The sequence below is a fragment of the Danio rerio genome, chromosome 12 (assembly GCF_049306965.1).
Source record: "Danio rerio strain Tuebingen ecotype United States chromosome 12, GRCz12tu, whole genome shotgun sequence".
NCBI classification, from domain to species: Eukaryota; Metazoa; Chordata; class Actinopteri; order Cypriniformes; family Danionidae; genus Danio; species Danio rerio.
This window is the reverse complement of record NC_133187.1, coordinates 28,361,398-28,387,764: the sequence shown is the minus strand read 5'-3', so window position 1 is coordinate 28,387,764 and position 26,367 is coordinate 28,361,398. Positions and strand designations below refer to the sequence as shown.

Sequence of the window (26,367 nt, the reverse complement as noted above, 5' to 3'; positions counted from 1 at the left end):
GCGTAAAAACTTGCTGGATAAGTTGGCGGTTCATTCTGCTGTGGCGACCCCGGATTAATAGAGGGACTAAGCCGACAAGAAAATGAATGAATGAAGCTACAACAGTTTTTTTTTCATGTACGGTGTTTTTAACCTAGGCCTAGTATTAAGCGTTTCTCTTTCTTGCACAGAAACACACACAACATCTGCGTCATGTGTTCAGTACTACTTAATTCTAATAGAGTGTTATCGGATGTAAGTTTGATTTTAATAAACTGTAAGAGTCAGTGTGCCATTATATTGTTTTCGCTTAAGCGTGCCAGCATTCAGAAACCCGCCCTTCAGTGCGCCACTAGGCGGATGAGATCGAGACTCTGTGGGGTAAAGGCGAAGAGGAAATGCCATTGCCTCCGTGCTCAAATTTCCCTACGTATTTACTGCTGTTAAAGGAGCCGTTTCCACTTCCATGTAGCCATCCATTTGTATTAGGCGGTCATAGGACGACACGTGAAAGAACGGGCTTATGCATTAGCCTTTCCTTCACCGGTTGGAGCCCAAAACTGCTCCCACCCGTAGTGTCTCCTCCTCCTGCCGCTGATATGACAGTCTTCACAGCCTCCGAAACACAGAGACGCGGATCTAGCGTGGATGCCTGATATGCGCTGAAAAGATGCCTGCGCTGCTTCTTCCATGAGGTCTGTTCAAGCTTTTGACTTCATCTTGTCTCAACATGGAAATACTTACACGGTGCTCGGACAGGATGATGTGTTGACATTGGCTCCCGAGATCCCGGTGATGTGGCCAGTTTCAGGTACTTTCAATTATACTGTTTTCTTATGGGAAAAAGCTAGTGCGTCAAGCATGTTTTAAATTTCTTCGTTGTTGTTTTTAAAAAGGTGGTCGTAACACATGTTGGGGAGAGAAGCATCACATGTACGCGTCGGTTTTCCTCGTAGTTTCTTTGTTGTTGAGTCCTTCCTGAACTGTACGAATGTTGTGATGTCATCATTTTTTTGCTGTCACTGCACGCCAGACAAAAGAGGAGAAGCGTGTAAGCATGTCGTTAAAGCAGAATATTTTCATTATTATGATTATTTATAAATATTGTCATACAGTTCTTATAGTTTCATAGAGTTTCATGATTGGTTAGGCCAGTAGGTGGCGACATACAATGCATAATGAGTCCCTTACAAAAATTAAACCTTTATATTGGTGTAGTAAAAAATTGTAGTACTCTTACAATGTTTATTTTTTGTACTGGACACCAGTTTACTACAATTACCATGGTTTAACAATGGTTAGTGCAGCAATACTACAAATAACAACCCAAAAATGTAGTTGGTTTATTTGTAGTAAGTCAGTTTTTTTAGAGGTCATTAACCTTCTGGATTCATTCACTGGGTGATTCGTTACTCAGACTTGGGTGACTAAAATAAGTCTTTGGTTTATATATTCCCTAAAGTACAGGTGTTTACTCATTCATTAAAGGTGCACTAGGTGACCTGCCAGAATGCTATCCGTTAGCATAATATAATTGAAACATAGTCCTTCTTATGCTGTCATGTCTCCTGAAATAATGAATGCACACCTTAAAGATGACAGTAGACAATTTACTAGATCATGTCAGTCGCTAGTTTGAAAACTTTATAGTACTTCATAATAATTAAATTCTGAATGAAAAACTATTATATTTAGCACATTTTCAGTTGTGTAGCAAGACTACTGTATGCTTAGTGGTTGGCCGTCGGGATGCAGGAATTACACTTATTACTAAGCTACACTTACATGCTATTTCAGACCAAATATTCAGAGTAGCATGGTAGACAATATAGGTCACAGGTTGCGATTGTTAAAGAATGAACCAATGCGAATATAAAACCTACTTCACCTGAGTAAAGCAGGCTAGGTGGAATATTGCTATTTACTGATGTCTTGTTGTTAAATTAATCAAAATCTACATTATCGATGCTGTAAATGAGAGCTTTTGAAGTTCAAAATAGTCACATAAATCTTTCGCCAGAAGTTTTTAGTGGCTGAACAACACTTCCGTGCATATAACCCATTCAAAACAACACAATCTACATCAGCTTTGCATGACTAAAATAGTTTTAAAACAGAACATTACCTGTCTAAAAGAAATACTTTAGCCACGGTGTCCTCCTTCCTCCAGCGTGCAAAAAGAAACTCCAATATTGATTCTGGATTTTAAAAAGTTTTGATTCAGCATTTGTTTTTACAGCTGTCACTCTCTTGTGTGTGCCGCGTTCACATATCAGAATTATGGTAATTATCAGCCTGACAAATTTTATTTGGATGAACATTATTTAGTCTTATGTGTTAACCCAGAATATAAAAATACATTTAAATCATTACTATTGGAATGTGAAGACACTGTCAACCAGCTCAACAAAACATGTTTCTGAAGACAATCATCTACTGTATGTTTAAGGTTCCATTCACACACTAAGGCAGTGATCCTTGGTCATTCCTAAAATGGAAGTCAAATAATTTTTACAAAGAAACGTATACAAGCTAAATAAATGAACACTCGTAACCTCAGATGATGAATGAAATCTTATGAAGCAAAAAGATTTTCAAGCACTAGTACCATAGCCTCGAAAAAGAATGGGTGCTGAGCATGTTCAGTTGTCATATATTCACACACACATATTTATATATAGTCAGTCTTCTCATTTGATATTGCACACATGAATAGAATCTTACTACACAGGTTGCAGCATCCAGTATGAGTAGAAGTACATTGATGAACAATACAACAGACACTACAACACACACTACAACACACACACATCCTCCCTAAGTTGTAAATAAACAGATCTGCACACATGCTCTTGCACGTGTCATTGTGCGACAGGAAACTTGAGCTCCACAGTGCCGTAAACATGCACAGGACCATTTGCAGATGCCGTGGTTATATACAAATAATCTAATGTCATGATTCAATATACAGAAGGTTTTAATCGCACAGACAGAGTTGTTTTTCAGTCCCGATAGCTGTCGACTTAAACTTTATGAATCACCACAGTTTCAACTATGTATATAAAAAAGGTCAACTACCTCTTGGATGGCCTGAGGATGCAAAAAGCATGAACTATTGTATTCAAAAACGCATATTTGTTCACAAAAATACCCTTACAAACACAAATTCATTCACAAAAAACTCAAAAATACATATTCATTCATAAAAAACCCAAAAACACATTCATTTACAAAAGAAAACTAAAAACACACAATCATTTACAAAAAACCTTTAAAAACACATTAATTCACAAAAGAAACCCGAAAACACATATTCATTCACAAAAAACCCTCAAAAACACATTCATTCACAAAAGAAATGCAAAAGCACATCTTTATTCACAAAAAAACCTCAAAAACACATCCATTCACATAAGAAACCCAAAAGCACATATTTATTCACAAAAAAACCCTCAAAAACAAATATTCATTCACAAAAAAACTTTAAAAACACATTCATTGCCAAACCCCCCCAAAAACACATTCATTCATAAAAGAACCCCAAAACACATATTCATTTACAAAAAACCTTTAAAAACACATATTCTTTCACAAGAGAACCCCAAAAGCACATCTTCATTCACAAAAAACCCAAAAACAAATCCATTCACAAAAGAAACCCAAAAACACACATTCATTCACAAAAAAACCCAAAACACATATTCATTTACAAAAAACCTTTAAAAACACATTAATTCACAAAAGAAACCCAAAAACACACATTCATTCACAAAAAAACCCAAAACACATATTCATTTACAAAAAACCTTTAAAAACACATTAATTCACAAAAGAAACCCAAAAACGCATATTCATCCACAAAGAAACCCTCAAAAACACATTCATTTACAAAAGAAACGCAAAAGCACATCTTTATTCACAAAAAAACCTCAAAAACACATCCATTCACATAAGAAACCCAAAAGCACATATTTATTCACAAAAAACCCTCAAAAACAAAAATTCATTTACAAAAGAAACCCAAAGACAAATGTTCATTCACAAAAGAAACCCAAAAACAGATATTAATTCACAAAAAAACCCTCAAAAACACATATTCATTTACAAAAAACCTTTAAAAACACATTAATTCACAAAAGAAACCCAAAAACGCATATTCATCCACAAAGAAACCCTCAAAAACACATTCATTTACAAAAGAAACGCAAAAGCACATCTTTATTCACAAAAAAACCTCAAAAACACATCCATTCACATAAGAAACCCAAAAGCACATATTTATTCACAAAAAACCCTCAAAAACAAAAATTCATTTACAAAAGAAACCCAAAGACAAATGTTCATTCACAAAAGAAACCCAAAAACAGATATTAATTCACAAAAAAACCCTCAAAAACACATATTCATTTACAAAAAACCTTTAAAAACACATTAATTCACAAAAGAAACCCAAAAACCCATATTCTTTCACGAAAAAACCCCTCAAAAACACATTAATTTACAAAAGAAACGCAAAAGCACATCTTTATTCACAAAAAAACCTCAAAAACACATCCATTCACATAAGAAACCCAAAAGCACATATTTATTCACAAAAAACCCTCAAAAACAAAAATTCATTTACAAAAGAAACCCAAAGACAAATGTTCATTCACAAAAGAAACCCAAAAACAAATATTAATTCACAAAAAAACCCTCAAAAACACATATTCATTTACAAAAAACCTTTAAAAACACATTAATTCACAAAAGAAACCCAAAAACCCATATTCTTTCACGAAAAAACCCCTCAAAAACACATTAATTTACAAAAGAAACGCAAAAGCACATCTTTATTCACAAAAAACCTCAAAAACAAATATTCATTCACAAAAGAAACCCAAAGACAAATATTCATTCACAAAAGAAACCCAAAGACAAATATTCATTCACAAAAGAAACCCAAAAACACATATTAATTCACAAAAGAAACCCAAAAGTGCATATTTATTCACAAAAAAACCTTACATTTTCATCCAATGTTTTACATACCTTTTTTACTTATAAACATTTTAAATGTCTTGTTTATAATAACATTACTCTTTTTTCTTTTTGTATAGGAGTATATGATATATAGATGATTCAGAATATGCCGGAATGTTTTTCCTCTCTCATCTGCCTTTGAGAGCTCATAGCCCCCTGGATCGAGTACAACAACACGGAGGACAGTGATTTGGTTACCATCAGACAGGAATATATGGCACCTCAGCAACCTTCCAGCATGGAGGAGCAGTCCGGTGAGCTGTGTGAACCTGAATCTGAGGAGCTAGAGAAACAAGGACCAGGACCCCCTTCTAATGCAAATGCACCCGATAGCTATGATGCTCCAGATGGAGGCTGGGGATGGGTGGTTCTGCTGGCCACCATCATTGTTTTAGCTCTGACTCTGGCCTTTCCCTCCTGCATAATCATCTTCTACTTGGACCTGCAGAAAGAATTTGAGGCTACTAACAGTCAGACATCTTGGGTGCCGTCAATAATGACAGCTGTTCTGCACGCTGGAGGTGAGGAAATTGTAAATAAATGTACAAAAGTTTGTAATAACAAACAGAGACAAGAACTTAGAGATCATTTGTGTGCCCAAGAAGAAGTGAAAAAGATCTAATTTGCCTAGCTGTTTTGGGGAGAATAGAGGCCTTTTTTAATCTTATTTTGCATGAACGGTTTCAGTGTCAATTGAATGTTTCAGCTTTTAACATTAAATGCAGATGATGGTTCAGTTTTGCAAGCAATCCATAGACCACATTCCAAACCATGAGGTGTCATTCAAACAAAATCACAGATCAACTATCCTTTATGCAGTTTCACTCTTTTTTTTCAGGTTTAATTGAACATTATTTCCATTTCTTTGTAAGTGTTTGTAACTGAGTTATAGTAACTTCAAAGCCATTTTCGAAACATAGGCTCATTCTGAAAACGAAGCCCTATATACATTTCTGGAGATCGCGAATTATGTAGCTAGAAGTACGTATGGCTGCATTTCGTCTTTAAAAGAAATCCTACAGGGCGCTGTGACTTGGTTTCTTTTTTGTGCTAACAAGCTGACCGCTTCCCTCCATATGGACAGCATCCCTGCTGTTACAAGTTGCTCAGTTAGCTCGTCATATACAGCAGCGGTTCCCAACCGGGGGGTCGCGGCCCACAAGCGAGCTTTGTGGGGGACCGCATCATATTTAAAAAAAAATCTTAGCAGTGGACAATAGTATTACTGACATGAATATACAAACTGAATAAATATATATTTACACTAGTGGTGGGCCGTTAATGCAAGATTCTTAGGTGTGATAAAAAAAAAATTGCCGTTAATCTATTCTCAAAGTTGGGTTGGGAGCTGGGTCTATTTTACGCAAGCTATGATGACTTTCACCTTGATATATTAGCCAGATGTATACTTGACTGGTGAGCCGCCTGACAAAAGAGTGCTCTTCTGAATCAAATAGTAGGATGCCTAACTTTAACTGCAGTTTGGCAGTTTCACTTTAACTCATGAACATTTTATTCATTATCCTGTGACAAGCTGGAGTATTAGATGCAAATGAGGAGTTAGGACTGGTGAGAGTGTTATGGACTATAATAGCGTACGCCAAATAGAAAGAAAAAAAACTTCCACATTTCGCGATGTTTGTGTGTGTGTGCGGTCCTTTACTGACAGCCGCGTGTGGATCTTGTCAAAAAATATGGCGAAAGGTCCTAAAGACCGCGGTATTTACTTTAACAATGCCACTAATATCTGCATACTCCACATGTCTTAATTTCATTTCTGTTTAGTTCAGTTATGACTTTAGTTGGATTAAGGTCATCAAAAATCCCTGTTTGAGCTTATGTAGGCCTGGAAAGGTAAAAACGCGCTGGATAAGTTGGTGGTTCATTCCGCTGTGGCAACCGCTTTTTTATAAATGGACCAAGCCGAAAAGAAAATGAATTAATTAATCTTATTGAACATCATTTATTTTCATCACTAATTATCATAGTCGAACAGTTTCTCAAGCAGTTTGTGATGCAATTTGGAAACTGAAGATGAGCCCCTGGTCTAATGCACCACCTGGCTTGAGAAACCCTTTCTCAAAGACCTATTATTTTGGTAGCACACATATTCTGAATGCCTTCGGCAGAATTCAAATGAGCCATTTTAATCTAGATTAATCTAGATTAAAAAATAATAATCTATACCTAAATAATACACATACTGTTTGTTTGAAAAAAAAAAATTGTCATCATTACTGCAAACTCATATGAGCGATTATATCATTAAATGTGGAAGGGGTGCAGTTTTAAAACTGTCGTTGGGTTTAGGGAAGTCGGTGGGCGGGTCAATCTGCGCTTTTTAAAACACTGTTGGTTGGGTTTAGGGAAGGAGGAGGGTTGGTCAGTCATCCAATCAGTCATTCAGTCAGTCAGTCAGTCAGTCCACAGCAGCCTTTACGCGAGAACTGTGCGAATGGCACTCACAAATTAAATTTCAGATCTGAAAAAGCGCACACAGCGACCTCTTGTGCATTTGTGAAAACAAAAAACGGCAAAAAAAAAAAAACATAGCTCCTGGGATATATTTGGCGCTCTCCAGAAATGTATATAGCGGTACATTTTCAGAATGAGCCTGGGTTGCATTTTTTCATTGTATTTCAGCATTCAGAACTTCATCACTAGCACAAATTAAACTGCAAAAATGATGATTTCCAAACAGGTTTCCCAAACACTCAATTTTTTATTGCCTAGACAAACAAGTCTCACTTCAGAATATAAAAATTGCACTAAATAAATGATAAAGTTATTGTAGCATATAGTCAGTTTGCTCTGTCTGTTTCAGGTTAAAGGTTCAGAGTCTCCTACTTCTTATTAACTCTATCTTTGCATACATAAAATATCATTTCAAACACAACACACCGTTCACTTTGTTTACAATAACATTTGCATAATTTCCAACGTTTTTTGTGTACAGAAGTTTACAGCATTTTACCAGCATTCCTCCAGAATGACAACTGAAGATGTTTTTTAAGATGTAAAAATTGTTAAACATAATATAAACAAGGGCAGCGCAGTGGATAGCGCTGTCGCCTCACAGCAAGAAGGTCACTGGTTAGAGCCTCGGCTGGGTCAGTTGGCGTTTCTATGTTGAGTTCGCATGTTCTCCCCGTGGGTTTCCTCCGGGTGCTCCGGTATCCCCCACAGTCCAAAGACATACGCTATAGATGAACTGGGTAAGCTAAATTGTCCGTAGTGTATGTGTTAGAATGGGAGTGTATGGGTGTTTCCCAGTGATGGGTTGCAGCTGAAATGGCATCCGCTGTGTAAAACATAAACTGGATAAGTTGGCGGTTTATTCTGCTGTGGCAACCCCAGATTAATAAAGACACTCAGCCAAAAATAAAATTAATGAATGAATAAATAAATAATCAAGTTATTGTAGCATATAGTCAGTTTGCTCTGTCTGTTTCAAAGTAAAGTTTCAAAGTCTTGCTATACCTCTTACTAACTCTATCTTTGCATACATGAAATATCATTTCAAACACAACACGCTGTTCACTTTGTTTACATTAACATTTGCATAATTTCCAATGTTTTTTGTGAACAGAAGTTTACAGCATGAGTCCAACTTTCTTCCAGAATGACAATTGATGTTATTTAAGATGTAAAAATTGTTAAACATAATAATTATTTCATTGTATCTGGGTGCTGCAGCAGGACTAACATTAATGAAATAATATGTTATATCAAATACAAAAAAAAATATGGTATATGGCATCATTCCATTAACAACAGATTAATGATATTTTAAAACAATATATTTTTAATTGCTCACCTCATGTCATCCGGCTATTGATCAGCATCACAGAATGTGGCATTAAATAAATGAAATGCTAATGGGCATCAACTTAAATATTTTATGTCTAAGGGGTTTGGCTCACAAGATGTTTTCAAATCCCTGCGTGAGTCATTAAAGCACAGAGCACGGTTCTGAAGCTGCAGACATACATGAGTGAATGACTATTGTGTCTGGAGTTAAATTGGGTCACACTTGATTGAAATTTAACCTGTGGAAAATCCAATTCACAGATGTGTAACTTTTTAAAAGTCTGAAGTGTTGATGTATAGCCGGAAATCAAGTATACCATTGACTTTCCACAAAAAAAATCCAAAATAAAAATGCAAATTTGATTGCAGTCAAAATGTGACTATAATTACTTATGAAAGCAATAAAACTCCCTAAATGCATTTTTGGTTTTATATTTGTAAGATGTGATATAGTTAAGAAATAGCATGAAAACAAAAGTCCATCATATAAGCATGTATGTAAAGGCAAAAGTAATTTTGTACAATGGAAATTACATGTAAATTACATTTTAGATGCAACGTTGTCTTTTTTTCTTATTTTAAATTTTTTTTAAAAGTGTAATCAGCTCTAAAAAAATCTGGAGCAGAACACATTTAAATGGCTCATGAGAACACAAAGTGTTTTGTTGATTACTAAATTTGTTCAAATTATTTAATTATTAATTCACAGTTTCTTATTTTTGTGACGGTGAAGTGACGCTGACAACAGTGCAGATCCAAATGCAGGTTTATTAGAGAGGTTAGGTAAGCAATGGTCAACACAGGGGAAAACAGACGTATGCAGGCAATCCACAGTCATAGTCAGATGCACAGGCAGATGGTTAGAAGGCAGGCAGCGGACAGAGATAAACAGAAAACAAGGCGAGGATTAAAACACGGCAAAGCAAGACAAAGGAAACGCATTGTAATGTCACTAAACAGTAAACAAGACTCAGCAACGTCTGTGTTTGAGAGGTGTATAAATAGTCTGTGTAATCAGTCCAAAAGCAGCTTCAGCTGTAAGTGTCTAATCAGACTTAGAGCAGGTGAGTGTGTTGCATGACTGGGATCTGTAGTCCATAAACCGGCCGCTTTATGGTTTGTGTGAATGTGAATGTTTTCCAGTGATCTATGGTGTTTAGATCGCTGGTGATTGTGACAATTTTCTATCTCAATAAATTATTTATAACAAATAATTTGAATAAATATTTCAAAGAATGACCAACGAAGACAGGTATTTCTTTCCACCTATTGGCATCATTTTTATTAATTCATGACATGTCTGAACTAGCCAAGAAGTCACCAACACAAAAACACACACAGCAAAAGAAAACTTAATAATCATTTTAACTTTAACACTTAACATTTTTTATCATTTTTTATTTGTTTAATGATTATAAATACAGTAATTTTAGTCATTTATTATTATTGTACTTTACTATTGTACACAAATGGAAATTTATCTTTGCCTTCACCACACAACCACATCAGCGTTCACATTACACATATAACAGAAAAACAGACAACACAAATGCATTCAATGTTTTCGCTTAAATCACATTAAAAAGTCATCATCATAATCAGTTCTTGTGCACTGAATGGACAAGTACATTTAAAAAGTTTAATCTTTGCTTATTGTGTAAAGATGACTGTACTTTATGTGCTTGCTTTATCTCAACTGTTGACTTTATATCTGGTTTAGGCCCCTCACCAATATATCTCCAACAGAGATGGTAATCAAAAGTGTTTTGTTTTTTCACTGTTGTATTTACACTGTAAGTTTGGTGTAGTCATAATAGCAGCCATAATTATAATAATCAGAATAGAAAAAACAGGAACAGCTTGATCCAATATTTATTACACCCTCTTAAACTGCTATATGCCAGCTACTTGAGATATTTGTGTTGAGCATATTTGAACAAGATCTCTAATTGTTATATGGTGGCTGGTTGTTGGCCGTTCGTTGTAGGAATAGAAAATCTGACTTTTTCCATGTTTAAAAGAACACTGCTGTTTTTTTGTTTTTTTTGGTGAAAACTTGGTCAAACTTTATTTTGATGTTACGTTTGTTGAATTTAAGTTACATTGCATCTACATGCCAACTAATTCTCATAAGATTATAAGTAGACTGTTAGGTTGGGGATAGGGTTGGGGTTGGGGTTAGGGTTAGTGTAAATACTTTAAAAGTTTCTTATAGTCAGTTAAATGTCTGTTGAAGGAGCAGTATCAACAGATATTAAGCAGACAATCTACTAATGCTCAAATGTACCATCAAAATAAAGTGTTACCAAAAACTGGCTTATTTTACAAGTCCATTACAGTTATACATTAGAGTTTGATCATTTTTGAATCCATTAAGCCGATCTCCAAGTCTGGCAGGAGCATTTTAGCGTATCTTAGCATAGATCATTGAATATTATTAGACCATTAGCAATTCACTCAAAAAATGACCAAAGAGCCTTGATAAATATCCTGTAACTCTTCTGTGGTTAAATTATTTACTTATTGTTTAGGTCGACGTGGGTAGGAACTATAATCTCATTCTGGTGTAATAAACAATGAACTGCAATGCAAGTCAACATTACAGTATTATTTTTGGCAAACACATCAGAGAAGATTTTAGATCAGGGATGTCAAACTCAATTTCTGGAGGGCCACAGCTCTGCACAGTTTAGTTCCAATCCTAATCTAACACATCTGATCAAACTGATTGAGTCCTTCAGGCTTGTTTGAAACTTACAGGTAAGTGTATTGGAGCAAAGTTTGGACTGAACTGTTCAGGGCTGTGGCCCTCCAAGAATTGAGTTTGACATCCCTGTTCTAGATTAATCTACTCCACAGCAACTGCAATAATTTATACACTAACCTTTTAAAAACATTCAACTTGTAAATAAGTGTTTTTCTCCATCATTATTTGACTGTGATTTAATGTTTCTGGAGTGTCAGAATAAGATTTAAAGACTGTGGCTTCTTCTAAAAATTAGCAGCTAATTTGCATTTGCAAACACACACACACACACACACACACACACACACACACACACACACACACACACACACACACACACACACACACACACACATGGCGTGTTTCTGCTTAGAACCAAATTGGGACAAATATGACAAGCTATAACAAATTACTTACTGCACATCGTATGAAAGGGCCATTGTTTATCCACTTTAAACCTTTTTTATTCTTTGCATGTCTCCTTCAGGTCCTCTGTGCAGTGTGCTGGTGGACCGTTTCGGCTGTCGGGCGACAGTGATGTTTGGAGGAGTGCTGAGTGGCTTTGGGATGGCGGTCAGCTCTTTCTCTCATTCCATAGTTGACTTATACATCACCGCCGGGGTCATCACAGGTCAGTACGTCCCTAGAGGAAGTGGTTATTGCATCCGCTATTTGTAGACAGAAGAGCAGAACAGCAGAGATTGCATAAACATTGTGGTGATTATGCAAGGGGTTATCACTAAGTATTTTACCAGCTGACATGACTTGAATAACAGAATATGAATACAAATATCTTGAGCAACAGCACATAAATCCTGATGTGTGTAATATCAGTAGCGCAATAAATCTTGATGTGTGTGATATCAGTAGCACAATAAATCCTGATGTGTATAATATCAGTAGCGCAATAAACATATAATTATGGCATAGGCTGTCAGTATGTTACTAAATAATACATGGTATTATTATATTTGTTTCATTGATTGATTGAGTAAAAATTAAACAAACTAAATTGGCCGTACTGTATGTGTGTAAATGAGTATGGATGGAAATGAGTGTATGGATATTTCCCAGTTATGGGTTGCAGCTGGAAGGGCATCCGCTGCATAAAAAATATACTGCATAAGTTGGCGATTCATTCTGCTGTGGTGACCCCCGATTAATAAAGGGACTAAGCCGAAAAGAATATAAATGAATAAATGAATGTATTGTCTAATAATTAATTATCACATCAATTTATAAATGATTTACTACTACTGTCAATAAATATTATTTAAATATTCTTTACATTTTTATATTTTATAATAATAACAATAATAATAATAAATGTATTAAAGAATGTTAGAGCTAAGATAGTCATGGGGCGCAGGTAAGAAATACATTAGCATTTATTATAATAGAGCTTTCAATAGAGTATTAAATAAAAACTAATTATTAAATATTATTAACAAAAAAGTGTTCATATCATCTAATGTTATCTAAAAATATGTATTATTGAATGTTACAGCTTTGATGTATTTATCATTCACTGGTCAATTATTATTATTTATTAAACTAAGAATTATTACTTCATTGTTATTAAAGGATAGCTCACCCGAAAATAAAAACGTACTCACTATTTGTTACATTCTTTCAAGTGGTTTCAATCCTTTATGCGTTTCTTCATTCTGTTGAACAGAAAAGAAGATATTTTGAAATATGCTGGAAACCTGTAACCATTGACTTCAGTAGTAAGAAACACAAATACTATGAAAGCCAATGGTTACTGGTTTACAACCTTTTCAAAATATATTCTTTTGTGTTCAACAAAAGGTGACACAGTGGTGCAGTAGGTAGTGCTGTAAGCAAGAAGGTCACTGGTTTAAGCCTCGGCTGGGTCAGTTGGTGTTTCTGTGTGGAGTTTGCATGTTTTCCCTGCGTTCGTGTGGGTTTTCTCCGGGTGATCCTGTTTCCCCAACAGTCCAAAGACTTGCGGTACAGGTGAATTGGGTAAGCTAAAATTGTCCGTAGTGTATGAGTGTGAATGAGGTGTATGGATGTTTCCCAGACATAGGTTGCAGCTGGAAGGGCATCCGCTGCGTAAAACATATGCTGGATATGTTGTTGGTTCATTCCGCTGTGGTGACTCCAGATTAATAAAGGGACTAAGTCAAAAAGAAAATGAATGAATGTTCTACAAAATAAAGAAACTCATAAAGGTTTGGAACCACTTAAAGGGCACCTATGATGCAAATCAACATTTTTAAGCCTATTTGGAGAGAACTTGTAAGCCTATTTGGAGAGAATAGAGTGATATAAACACAACTAGTGTCTTTTCTTCAATTTCCTGACTTTAAAATAGGATCCAAGTCCCAGTGATTTTGAGGCCCACCGCAACGTGGTGTAGGAGTGCAGTTTTCCCCGCCCACTGAATTGATTGACAGGCTCCATTTTTCTATAATAACATGTAAACACATGTCCATAAAACATTATTACAAATAAACTTGGAATAAAATATTTGTTCCAACTCTCTGTGATTTTTTATAAGTTGTAAAAGTTTAAAACGGTTTTAAAACAGAGCATGTTTGTAATAAAGACTGTAAAATCGCTATCTAATTCTTAACCACTATAATCACCACAGTCGCATGGTGTCAGTAAACGCTAATAATGTGTGTGTGTGAGACTCATCATTTCAGAAAGGCTTGAATAAACTCCACAACAAATATGTTAAATAAAATTGGGTATTTTTGACTAATGAATGAGCTGTATTTCAGCTTCCTCCGTGTCTGTCTCTGTCACTGACTGCTGTTTATCTGACATAATGCAACATGAGAAGCAGACAGGCACGTTAGAACGGTGGGCGGGGAGAGGCAGCTCATTTGCATTTAAAGCCACACTCTACAACAGGTACACTGTATTCAGACACTAAAATTTGCATATTCTAGAGGCCATAATAAATAATCTGATGGGTATTTGGAGCTGAAACTTTATAGGCACATTCTAGAGACACCAAAGTTGTATTTTATATCTTGTAAAAGGGGTTAAATAGGTGCCCTTTAAACGGAGAGTAAATAGTGAGTTCATTTTTTTGCCATGTTTGTGTGAACTATCCCCCAAAACTCATAAAGGTTTGAAACAAGTGAATGGTAAATAAATCATAATAGCATTTTATTTTTGAATGAACTATCCCTTAATATAAATACAGTTATAGACACACATAGAAAATATGGATTTGATAGTTGGTATGTTTACTGTAAGCTAACAAATACAATGAATTTTAGTCTGTGTTTTTACAGTTTTGAATCCATCTAAATCCCCCTTTATTTGCTTCACAGGTCTGGGTTTCTGTTTCAGTTTTCAGCCTGCTGTCACCATTCTTGGCCACTACTTTGTGCGTCGTCGCCCTTTTGCCAACGCGATGTCCTCCACCGGCACTGCTCTGGGTCTCTCCACTTTGCCTTTTTTATGTGATTTTCTGAAGATTGAGCTTGGCTGGAGAGGAAGCTTTTTGGTCCTGGGCGCTGTGCTGCTAAACTGCTGTGTTTGCGGAGCCGTCATGAGACCAATCAGACCTCGCAAGCCCAGAAAGACCAATGAGATCAACAACAGCCCCAAAACCTCAGACAAAAAGGGTTGCATGCTGGGGATCTGTCAAAGTTTAGCGTCATCCCTCAGACAACAAATGGCCTTTGACCTCTTCTGTAGCAACACAAGATTTCGGGTGTTTTCATTGGGCATCACTTGGATGATGCTGGGTTTTGTGGTGCCACTGATTTACCTCGTCCCGTATGCATCGGCTGATGATATGGATCCAAGCCGGGCTGCCTTGCTCCTCTCCATTCTGGGATTTGTTAACATCTTTGTTCGGCCTCCTGTCGGAGTCCTCTTTAGCCTTCCCTGGTTCAAAGGTCGCCACATTTACGTTTTTTCAGCCGCGCTCCTAATAAACGGACTCAGTAATAGCATTTGCTGCATTTCTGCAAGTTTTCCTGTGCTGTTAGTTTACGTGTTGACCTACGGACTGTCCATGAGTGTGGTTGGCTCGCTGATGTTCACCGTTTTGATGGACACAGTGGAAATGAGTCGATTTCCTTCTGCTCTCGGCCTGCTGTCTATCATGGAGAGCGTCACATTGCTGATTGGACCTCCACTCGCAGGTAACTTGAAAACCTTGTGTGTTTTGAATTGTATGTTAGGAAGGCACAATGCACAATGTCACAATGCCATTAAATGTATTTTATTTATTTTTTTATTTTTTTTGGCCTTTTTGCCTATATTAGATAGGACAGTATTTAGACAAGAAGCGAAGTTGGAGAGAGAGAGGGTAGAGTAGGGAAATGTCCTTAAGCCTGGATTCGAACACGGGACACCCTGACATACTACTGCACCATATGTCGACACGCTAACCACTAGGCTATTGCACCGACTCTGCCATTAAATGTAGTGGAAATCAAATGTGAGAGAACACTTGATTTTAATACTACTACTAATAATAATAATCAATAAGTAATCTTAATTGTTCAAAATTTGAAAGAGTTTAAGATTTCACTATGCTATGCCTTTGTTTTACAAAACAGCTGTGGAATTTCTGTGGAAAACAGAATGATTTGGGAAGAGAACAGCTATGATTGCAGCTCAAAAAGAAAACTACATCTAAAATTTTGGATGGTTACAGCAGTCAAAAATTAGTAGGAAAATTGAGTAGGAGCTATAGTGTGGATATAGTGTGTAGTCTGTGGATTTCAATGACTTCAGCACATTTGATGCTACAGGACATCACTTGTCTTGTCCACAGTTAACTAACTGTAGTGGGTTTCTTAGTCATAACTTTGTGACCAAGGATTTTATAGCTATTACAGGTTTAGTTCGGGACTCTGGTTTGGCCATTTCATTATTTCAATTTTCAAGGAACTGTTTTATCTATAAAGCTGTGTGACAGATTTAATTTTTCTACATGAAAACTGCTTATTGATTGGACGATAAAAGCAAGGAAGGAACTGCTTTTTGAACTCATATTTCTGGTCCAGAAAAATCCCCAACTATGACATTTTACCTTCACCTTTTACTTTTTTTATGTGCTGTGGTTTCAATCTTCTCCCTTTTCGAGAATGAACATAATTTCCAGTCAGACCAAAATAAATGAAACTTACTTTCATTACTAAAGTGAGGATCAATTCGAATTGAGTGAGATTGTAAAAATGCAATATTCTTGTAATCAATTTGAAATTATATAAATTTGAAATCACTTCTCTTGCTATGGGCAAAAGGGTCATACCTTTGGCCATTTTGGACAATCTGTTGAGTGTTTCATTCACTTTTGAATGCTCTCTGTGTTTCAAAGTCACTGAAAACTGGAAAATTAGGCTGCCAGTTTAACAGGGTTTGTCAGATAACTGAGGAATTTACCACCAGGTGTAGACTAACACTAGTTACAGAGAGGTAACTGTTCTCTCATTTTTATCAAAATTCTTTTTAAAATTTCTCATTAAAACTTTTACACTGTACTTAAAAATATGTAACCCATGAAATTTAAACTTAAAACTGCTCTTTTACTCCTTTCGCTATAACTTCAAAAGGACCAAGGAGTGACCTTGAAACGTGGAAAAATGTATGTTGTTCTCTAATGCAGATCTCCACTGTATGGCCCAGAAGACAGCTCTGACAGATCTTTACGTGTCTAAAAGCTGTCTTGCTGGTATTTCAACATTTGTTCCTGCCCTATACTAGAGTCAAGTATTATCAATAGAGAGTAAGAGCATGTCTTTCATTTACTTGGATTTCATTTGCAGTGGATTCAAAGAGCGACAAAAGATTACAACACTTTATGAGTTGTTTTTTAAATACACTCGCCAGAAGGGATTTAAACTTTACCAGCTGAAATCGGAAGCTGGTTTGAAGGTGAAAAATGTGGGGAAAAAAGCACAATATTATCTAACCACTTCTGATTCTAGCTCAAATTTACAACATTCCAATAGTATGTGGATGCAGTCTTTGTGATGCAAGCTGAGATTGCATTGCCCAGAAATGCAGTGTCAGACACAATGCACTTGGTGGTGCTAGTGACATTACTGTGACGGGTAGGGTTAGGGGTGGGGTTAGGTGAGTGCATTAAAAAGCATTACATGCAGCTCAGCTTGAATTTGCACCGAGTCTGCAGCCAGACCCCTCTCCAATATTTAGTGTTTAATGCTCCCCATATAAGTACTGTTGTCTTCTTATGTACACAAGTGTTGGACAATGAAACAGTACAGGGGCTCATTTTGTGGCCAACACAGCAACAGTTCATCTTTGGAATGACAGACACAAGTCCTGCACAGTGGCCAGGGGGATTTTGAGGCATTCTTCTTGTAGAATAGTGGCCAGGTCACTACGTGATGCTGGTGGAGGAAAACATTTCCTGACTCGCTCCAAAAAAAACCCCAAAGTGGCTCAATAATATTTAGATCTGGTAACTGTGCAGGCCATGGAAGATGTTTAACTTTACTTTCATGTTCATTAAACCACTCTGTCACCAGTCTTGCTGTGTACTGGTAGTTAATCATCTTAATATGTGACACCGCCTTCAGGATACAATGTTTAAACCATTGGATGCATATATGGTCCTCCAGAATGGTTCGGAAGTCCTTGGCAGTGACGCGCACAGCTAGCACAAGCATTGGGCTAAGTGAATCTCAAAATATTTCAGTCCAAACAATCACTGATCCACCCCCATACTTCACTTTGGGCATGCAACTGACTAGGTGGTACGCTTCTTTGGGGCTTCTCCACACTATAACTGTCCTGTATGTGGGAAAGACAGTAAACGTGGACTCATAAAAGAACAATATATTTCACATTGTCCATAGTTGAGTGGTTCTAATCGTTTATGAATTTCTGTCTTCTGTTAAACACCAGAGAAGCTATTCTGAAGAATGTTGGGAAAAAATCCTTGAAATCCATAGCATCAAAAATATTCTATGGAAGTCAATGGCTGTCCCCACCCCTACATTCTTCAGTATATCTTCCCTTGTGTTTAACAAAAGAAAGAAACTCAAACAGATTTATAAAAAGCTGAGGGTAAGTAAATGATAACGGAATTTACATTTTGGCATGAACTATCCTTTTAAATACGAAGGAGAATAAGAATAAGCTAAATGTAATAGAGGTGAAGCAGTTTTGTGGTTAATAGTTGTGGGAAACAAAACAAAGGAACATAAAACAGAGCTGACAAGTTATAAACTTTACCCTGAAATTCTAATACACATGACATATTAACTTCCTAAAAACTCTTCTTATCGCATCTTCAAATCTGTCTCATTTATATCAGGAAATGAATGTTCTTTCCTGTCACGTCGCTGTACAATTCATTAGTCGTTAACAAATTCATTCAAAAGAATTCCCAAACATTCAAGTCAAAGAGAAAAGAAATGACATGTACAGAGTGAAATATTATAACCGTGATTGTGTAGATTGTGAAGGAGGTGTGTGCTTGTGTTTGTGCTGAAGCAAAGGAATGTCTCCTCCATTGTAAAGGCATTAATCTGGATTTACGTGTTGCTAGTGGGAGCGAAGGCGGTTCTCAGTCTGGTCAAACTGACCGGCTCTTTCTCACACTCAGATGTACATTGTTGAGCCAAGTACAGATTAGTATACTCGTTTTTGACTTGGCACACATTCTTATACTAGAAAACCCCTGCACAGTCATGGTGCATGACTTACTGAAAACATGATTTTGGTGGTTATTTTCAAAATAATGATGACAGAGCACTTTCTTTAACTTTACATTCTAAATATAGTTATATCCTATGTTATAGTAAACTGCTGGCTGCAAATACAATAATAGTAAAGAATACTTTGAGTGTCACACTATTCTTCAGGAATTATTTTAATATGCTGATGTTTTGCTCAAAAAATATTTATATTTATCATTAGTGTTATAAACGTATTATTTGTGTGTAAACCTTAAAAATAATGGTTAAAAGAAATTAATTCAGCATCGATACACTAAATTAATGAAAATGTAAAGATATTTTTGCTGTTATAAAACTACAATGTTTTTGTTTAATTAAATTCTCTACTCTTCAAGGAATTTTGAATTTAAAAAATGTAATAAAATGTTTTCCACAAATAATTAGGAGGAACTCCATTTCAACATTGTCAATAATAAGAGGCATTATGAGGAACTAAACAGCCATAATAAATGTGAACAAGATCAGGATATTCAAATAATTTCCGAAGGATCATGCGACACAGAACCCTAATGGTTATTGAAAATTCATATTTGAGTCACACTAATAAATAACATTTTACAAAGTATTAAATCAGTAATCGAAACCAATGAGTTTAAAACAATGAATTTACAATAGGGCTGGGCGATATGGCAAAAATGAAATCTTTATAATTTATTTCCATATTGAATGATAGCGATATATATTTCGATAGAAGTTGTTGATGCTTTTTAAAAGAGTGCCCCAACAATGACTGAAGCCACCAAAATAAGAGTGTCGATTAATTGGCATAACATATTTTCAGTCAATAAATATTCAGGTAGCACGTTCGCCTCACAGCAAGAAGGTAACTGGTTTGAGCCTCGGCTTGGTCAGTTGGCATTTCTGTGTGGAGTTTGCATGTTCTCCCCTTGTTCGCGTGGGTTTCCTCCAGGTGCTCCGGTTTCCCCCACAGTCCAAAGACATGTGGTACAGGTGAATTGGGTAAGCTAAAAATGTCCGTAGTGTATGAGTGTATATGGATGTATCCGGGTTGTGGCTGGAAGGGCATCTGCTGTGTAAAGCATATGCTGGATAAGTTCATTCCGTTGTGGTGACCCTAGATTAATAAAGGGACTAAGCCGAAAAGAAAATGAATGAATGAATGAAAATTTTCCGAAAATTCAGCGCATTTCTAATATCAACACATTTCGTCTTATGTATCACATATTAACGTCTTATGACGTTGTGTGCCTGCTAGGCAATAACTAAATGCACTACAGAATGTTACGTTTACAGACATCCACAAGTTACATGTAAACCAGCTTTTCACAGCGTAATGCTCATTACTCACTACTCTTAAATACTTTTAGGGCTACTTTTTACTCATACTTTGAGTCATATTTACAACAGATACCTTTACTCCACTGAAATAGATTTTAGGCAAGCAATGGTACTTTTACTTGAGTATGATTTTTCAGTACTCTTTCCACCACTGGTCAAGAAGACACACGGTTGCATTTTATTTTTTTTTCTATTTATATAAAATCACTTTAGAGAATTGAGACATGTCTAGCCTTTGACCTAGATGCAAATAAACTTTTAAATGTAACCATATGGGTTGTGTTACAGGATTCCTTGTGGACCGTACCCAGCTGTACACATATGTGTTCATGGCCTGCACCATCATAGTGGTCTTATCAGCTCTGTTCCTCATGTTCACCTTTTACTGGCTGGACTCCCGTGATGCAGCTAAAAAGGATTCTCCAGCCAAACCTGCAATCAATATCTCCACAGACTGTCAATACAGCAGTGTGCCTATAGATGGAGACAAGACCAATAAACCATCATCAGAAACAGAAAACACCACCTGCGTATGAGACCTGGATCTTGGTTTATTTACATTATTTCTTTGTAATTGTGATCCAGATCAGGTATATAAAATGTGCTGTTTAGAATTGTATAATTTCACATTCATTTTTTGAGTGTCAAACCCTGGTTGTTTTATAGAGTGCAGATGTATTTTTTCCATTTATTTTCCTATAGTGATAAAAAAAAAAAGATATATATATTTGTTAAAAGGTTATAAGCCATAAACCAAACCAATCAGCTATTAGGTGAATCACAACATTACAAATCTAAAGCAAAGAAATATATGAAAATCAGACAAAAAGTACAAGAATTAGTACTTGACGGCATTAATGAGAAAAATAACTGCAAACACAATTGTATCAAACAATGGAGTACAAACTATTTATTCAACCCAGACTCATTCTGGTTCCGTACCCCTATATACATTTCTGGAGAGAGCAAAATACATTCTAGAAGCTACGTTTTGTTTTTGCGAATTCTACTGAGGCTGCTGTGTACGCGTTTTCACATCTCAAACTTCTCTCATGAGTGCCATTCGCGCCTGCTGTTCTTACGTAAATCTACCAGAGGTCGCCGTCGACTGACTGACTGACCAAACGACTAATCCCACCACCCTCTTCCCTAAACCCAACTGATAGTGTTTTTAAAGTATCAATTGACCAGCGCCCACCCTCTTCCCTAAACCCAACCGACAGTGTTTTCAAAAGCAATCCAGAAAAAAAAAAGCCCTCATCTGATTTTTACCACATTTTCAGATTTTACCACATTCTCACCCTGTTATTTAATTGTTTATTTTATTTTTTAGCTTTTTGTTTTAGTCTTACCTGCTCTCTGTAACCGTTCTTCATCGGACTCGAACACCGTTGTCGCAGTCAACTCCACACTGTGTCTGCTACTGGACAAACTGGTAACAGCGGAAAAGTCGTCCAAATGGAGGCAATCGGTCAGCTGTTAAGCTAGAAAAGGAACGATGTCATACTGCCCTGTAGCATTCGTTTTAAAGATGAACTGCAGCCATATGTAGCTTTGGCTACATAGTTCGCGATCTCCAGAAATGTATGTAGGGCTACGTTTTGTTGTATTAATCTTACAAACATATTATATTTTAAGTTTATTGCAATAATTGCATATAAACATATACATTTCAAGCATTTTGAGAGCGTAAAGTCAGAGACCTGCTCGACTAGGTTAATCAGGGAGATTCTATGAAGTGGGCGAAGCCAAAGATGGTGTGCTTACTGTGGCTGATTGGTTGAATTTTCTGTGCAGCATTATAGGTAATGTAGATTTTTAGCATGAGTTTCACTATTACTGTCTAAAATAAGCAATTAATAACCTCGAAACACTCTAAAATGTCATTAGAAAGAATACGATTGCCTTAAATTGAGCAGAAACTGAAGGAAACTTAAACTTCCTTAGTTCCATGAACGTAATGATATTAATGCTCCGAACTCACATAAAATCCCAAATCATTATGTTTACCTTCCTTGGTAAACATGTGGAAATAGATTTTTAAATTGTAAATTTTATAAAACAAACTGTTCCAATGATGAATTTAAAAGCGGTATTATTGACGTATACACTGTGAAAAGTTTTCAAATTTCGGGCTTCACAAGTGTTGTCCATTTATTTATGGTTGCAAATTGCATTATGGGACCTTTATCTCTGCTTTATCCACTTTTGATATTGAAAATTCAACTCCACAGTTTAACAAATTTGTCTTTTTTTGACATTTTAGTAGTTTGAAATAATATAATGAATAAGAGATAATATACAGAGAATTGTCTGTAAAATAACAAAAAATGTTCTGGCAGTTTATTACAAGTTTTTTTTTACTGTATTATACAACACCAACACAGACAATATATCACTTCAAACTATAAGAAATGTTTATAAAAGTCACTTTTTTATTTTTAAGGTTAAAAGTTGGTGGATGAAAGATCAAGGTCCCATAATGCATTTCAAATGCATAAATAAACAGGGAAAATTAAAAAAGGAATCGCAAAAAACAGAAAACTGCAAATTTACATTTTTTTACAATGTAATTTACCCATAATTAATATTCTGTCATCTTTCACTAACCCTCCACATTTCAAATCTGTTTAAGTTTCTTTCTTCATTTTAACGCTTATGAAGATATTTTGAAGAATTTTGGAAACTAGTAGCTCTTGAAATCCATAGTATTTTTCCTACTATATAAGTCAAGTGAGTGGCCAACAGTTTAGCTAACAGCTAGCTTGTATAACATACAAAATTAAAGTTCAAAACATAATTACTTGGTTTAATAAGTAATAGTAAGCATCAAATCATATGTTATGTTCATATAATTTTTTCACACTGTACATCTACACTGTAAAACCCTAAAGAAGTTAAGGTAACTCAAACCATATGAGGAAACCAATTGCAGCAAACCATTTAAGTTCAAAAACTAATCTTAATGAGTACTGTGAACTTAATATATTTTAGTAAACGAAGCAATTTGAGCACAGTAAAACCAGATGAATGAAGAGAACTCAAGCCAACTGAGTACTGTAAAACCCAATAAGTTAGGGCAACTCAAACCGAAAGAAGGAAACTGATCGCTACAAACCATTTGAGTTAAACCAATCAATATTAGTACTGTGAATTTACTCCATTTAAATTGAAGTAATGAGGTATTTAATAAACTCATTACCTTCAATACTGAGTTCAAAACTCTCAAATGAGTAAATTTTGAGTTAACAACACTAATTCCATTCGATAAAGCTGACTGTTGGGTTTTACAGTGTACAGAAGGCTCTTATTAAGAATTAACAGATGTTTAGATGATGATTTTTTTGAAAGTAATGAAGTCTGTAGTCAGCATTGCTTTACTTGGGCTCTTGTGCCTTGACTTTTAAACATGAGTTATCCCTCAACTTGTAAAACTTCTTACTCAGCTTGACTACCACTCAATTTTTAAAAACGAGTTACTAATATTCAAGTTTATTAGTAACTCAGCTATTCACCTAGTTTAATCAACTCAAATACGATGAGCTAGTTTAGTTGATCAATTTAAGGCGATTCCTTCCAGCAAGTTTTTTAAAAAGGAGAGTTCACACAACGTGTGAAAAGTCATAAACGTGCCATAAAAGTCAATGGCATTTTCCAACAGTCTTTTATGTATCTTCTTTTTTTGTTCAGCAGAAGAAAGAAACTCAAACAGATTTGCAACAAGGAGGATGAAGTAATGATGACAGAATAGTGATTTTTGGGTGGAACTAACTAAACTAATAACATTTTGCAGAGGGTCTGTCTTTAGAGGTTTGAAATGAAGGAGAAAACGAATGGAGTTTACAGTCTCTTTTATACATTTCCCAGTCTCATGTTACTGGTTTGCCTTAAACAGTATAATAGTGCCACGGCACAACAATTCTCATCCGTTAATGCTGTCTTCATTATTTCTGTCCTAAGAAAGTTACTTTGCCAGGAAATTAAGCTATTTGAAGGCAGGAAATGTTTCACCTCATGCCTATAAAATCCAGTTTCCTCAATATTTGCCAGTTATATTACTTTTGAACAGTTTGGGGTCTGTAAGATTGTTTTATTTTGTTGCAAATGATTAATCCAAACAGTTGTATTGTAATATTGTGAAATATTTGTTTATAGTGATTACTATATATAGTACATATATATTTCTTCTGGTGAAAGTCTTATTTGTTTTATTCCAGCTAGAATAAAAGCAGTTTTTAATTTTTTAATCACCATTTTAAGGTCAAAATTATTAGCCCCTTTAAGCAACTTTTTTTTCGATAGTCTACAGAACAAACCATCATTATACTATGATTTACCTAATTACCCTAACCTGCCTAATTAACGTAATGAACCAAATTAAGCCTTTATATGTCACTTTAAGCTGCATAGAAGTGTCTTGAAAAAGATCTAGTAAAATATTAGTTACTGTCATCATGGCAAAGATAAAAGGTATTATGTCCAGTGAGTCTTCAGCTCCAGAATCTCATGATCTTACATCTAATTTCTTTTTTTATTATCAGGTCCTACTGCTTAATATTTTGGTAGTAAGTGTGATTTAATTTTTTTCATTAAAACGTTACAAGGTTTAAAAGTTAAAACACAGCATTAATTAATGTATCTTGCTGAAAAAAGTGCTAATAACTTATAACTAATAGCTTACTGACCCCAAACTTTTGAAAGATGTACAACAATAAATGGAAAAAAAATAAGAGACCATTTAAAGGGTGCCTATTTTATCCCTTTTACACGATTTAAGAGCCTTTGGTGTCTCCAGAATGTGTCTATAAAGTTTCAGCTCAAAATACCTATTAGATTATTTATTATAGCCTTCAGAATTGGCCCATTTTGGTGCTTATTTATTTTGGCTGAATACAGTGTAGCTGTTTTTGTAGCCTGTGATATAAATGCAAACGAGCTGATTCTCCCCGCCCTCTGTTCACACGTCTGCTTCTCATCATGCATCAGATAAACAGCACAGAGACAGACTCGAATGAAGCTGAAATCCAGCTCATTAGTCAAAAATATGAAGCAAGTTTATTTTATGTATTTGTGGTTGAGTTAATTCAAGCCTTTCTGAAATGATGAGTCTCACACAAATGCCTTTTGCAGTACACACACATTTTACATCACGTTGCGGTAGGTCTTAAAATCACTGGGTCCTATTTTAACGTCAGGAAATTTAAAAATGAAGGCCTGACAACATTTATACCAACTTTTAAATACAAATGCTGTCATTTAGAGCCTTTTTGTACATAAAAAGTGCCTTTTTTCCAGATATGTTTATATCTACTATATTAATATTAAATGTTTAAATACATAATAATAGAATAACCTTAATATCATATGTTTTATCCAAACATAATAAACCTAGTAAATATTTCATATGGTCTCTTATTTTTTTCCATACCTACAGTATATCACACTGTGTTGTTTTATAGTGCACTAAAAGACCTGACCCTTAAAAGGATGATTTGATGTCTTTGGTCCAGTTGTTTCTAAAGGGTAGGAAAGGTACTGGATAACAAACTGCTTTGCTATTGTTGCACATGGGCTACACCAATACCAATATTCTTTAACCAAGATGATTTTAAAACAATGTGCTTTTTGTATGAGAAGTTTTCAACATGTACCATTTGGGGTGTTTGATTGTGTGTTTTGGATTTGTACAGGGGTTTGAACTGAAGCACATTGAAATCGAGTGTCATGAATTGTAACTTTACTGCTGAATACAGAGTGTCACATTTCATTTGCTGATTTTTGTAAACTCCTCATGTAAACTGA

The 26,367-nt window shown here is 35.5% G+C and overlaps 1 protein-coding gene across 1 annotated transcript; it reads left to right on the top strand.

Moving 5' to 3' along the window:
* The first annotated feature begins 334 nt into the window (after nucleotides 1-334).
* Nucleotides 335-26,367, top strand: slc16a5a (solute carrier family 16 member 5a). Its single transcript, XM_021480337.3, has 5 exons — nucleotides 335-790; nucleotides 5,079-5,522; nucleotides 12,045-12,188; nucleotides 14,872-15,693; nucleotides 20,854-26,367. Exons 2-5 carry the CDS (start codon nucleotides 5,216-5,218, stop codon nucleotides 21,099-21,101), a joined length of 1,521 nt encoding a protein of 506 aa, XP_021336012.1. The 5' UTR covers nucleotides 335-790; nucleotides 5,079-5,215; the 3' UTR covers nucleotides 21,102-26,367.

What these genes read in the sequence shown, in the direction of transcription:
- slc16a5a (XM_021480337.3), top strand. Translation starts at nt 5,216, where the DNA reads ATGGCACCTCAGCAACCTTCCAGCATGGAGGAGCAGTCCGGTGAGCTG. An exon ending in CACCGCCGGGGTCATCACAG is followed by an intron (nt 12,189 to 14,871) that starts GTCAGTACGTCC and finishes TTTGCTTCACAG; the next exon opens with GTCTGGGTTTCTGTTTCAGT. An exon ending in GATTGGACCTCCACTCGCAG is followed by an intron (nt 15,694 to 20,853) that starts GTAACTTGAAAA and finishes GTTGTGTTACAG; the next exon opens with GATTCCTTGTGGACCGTACC.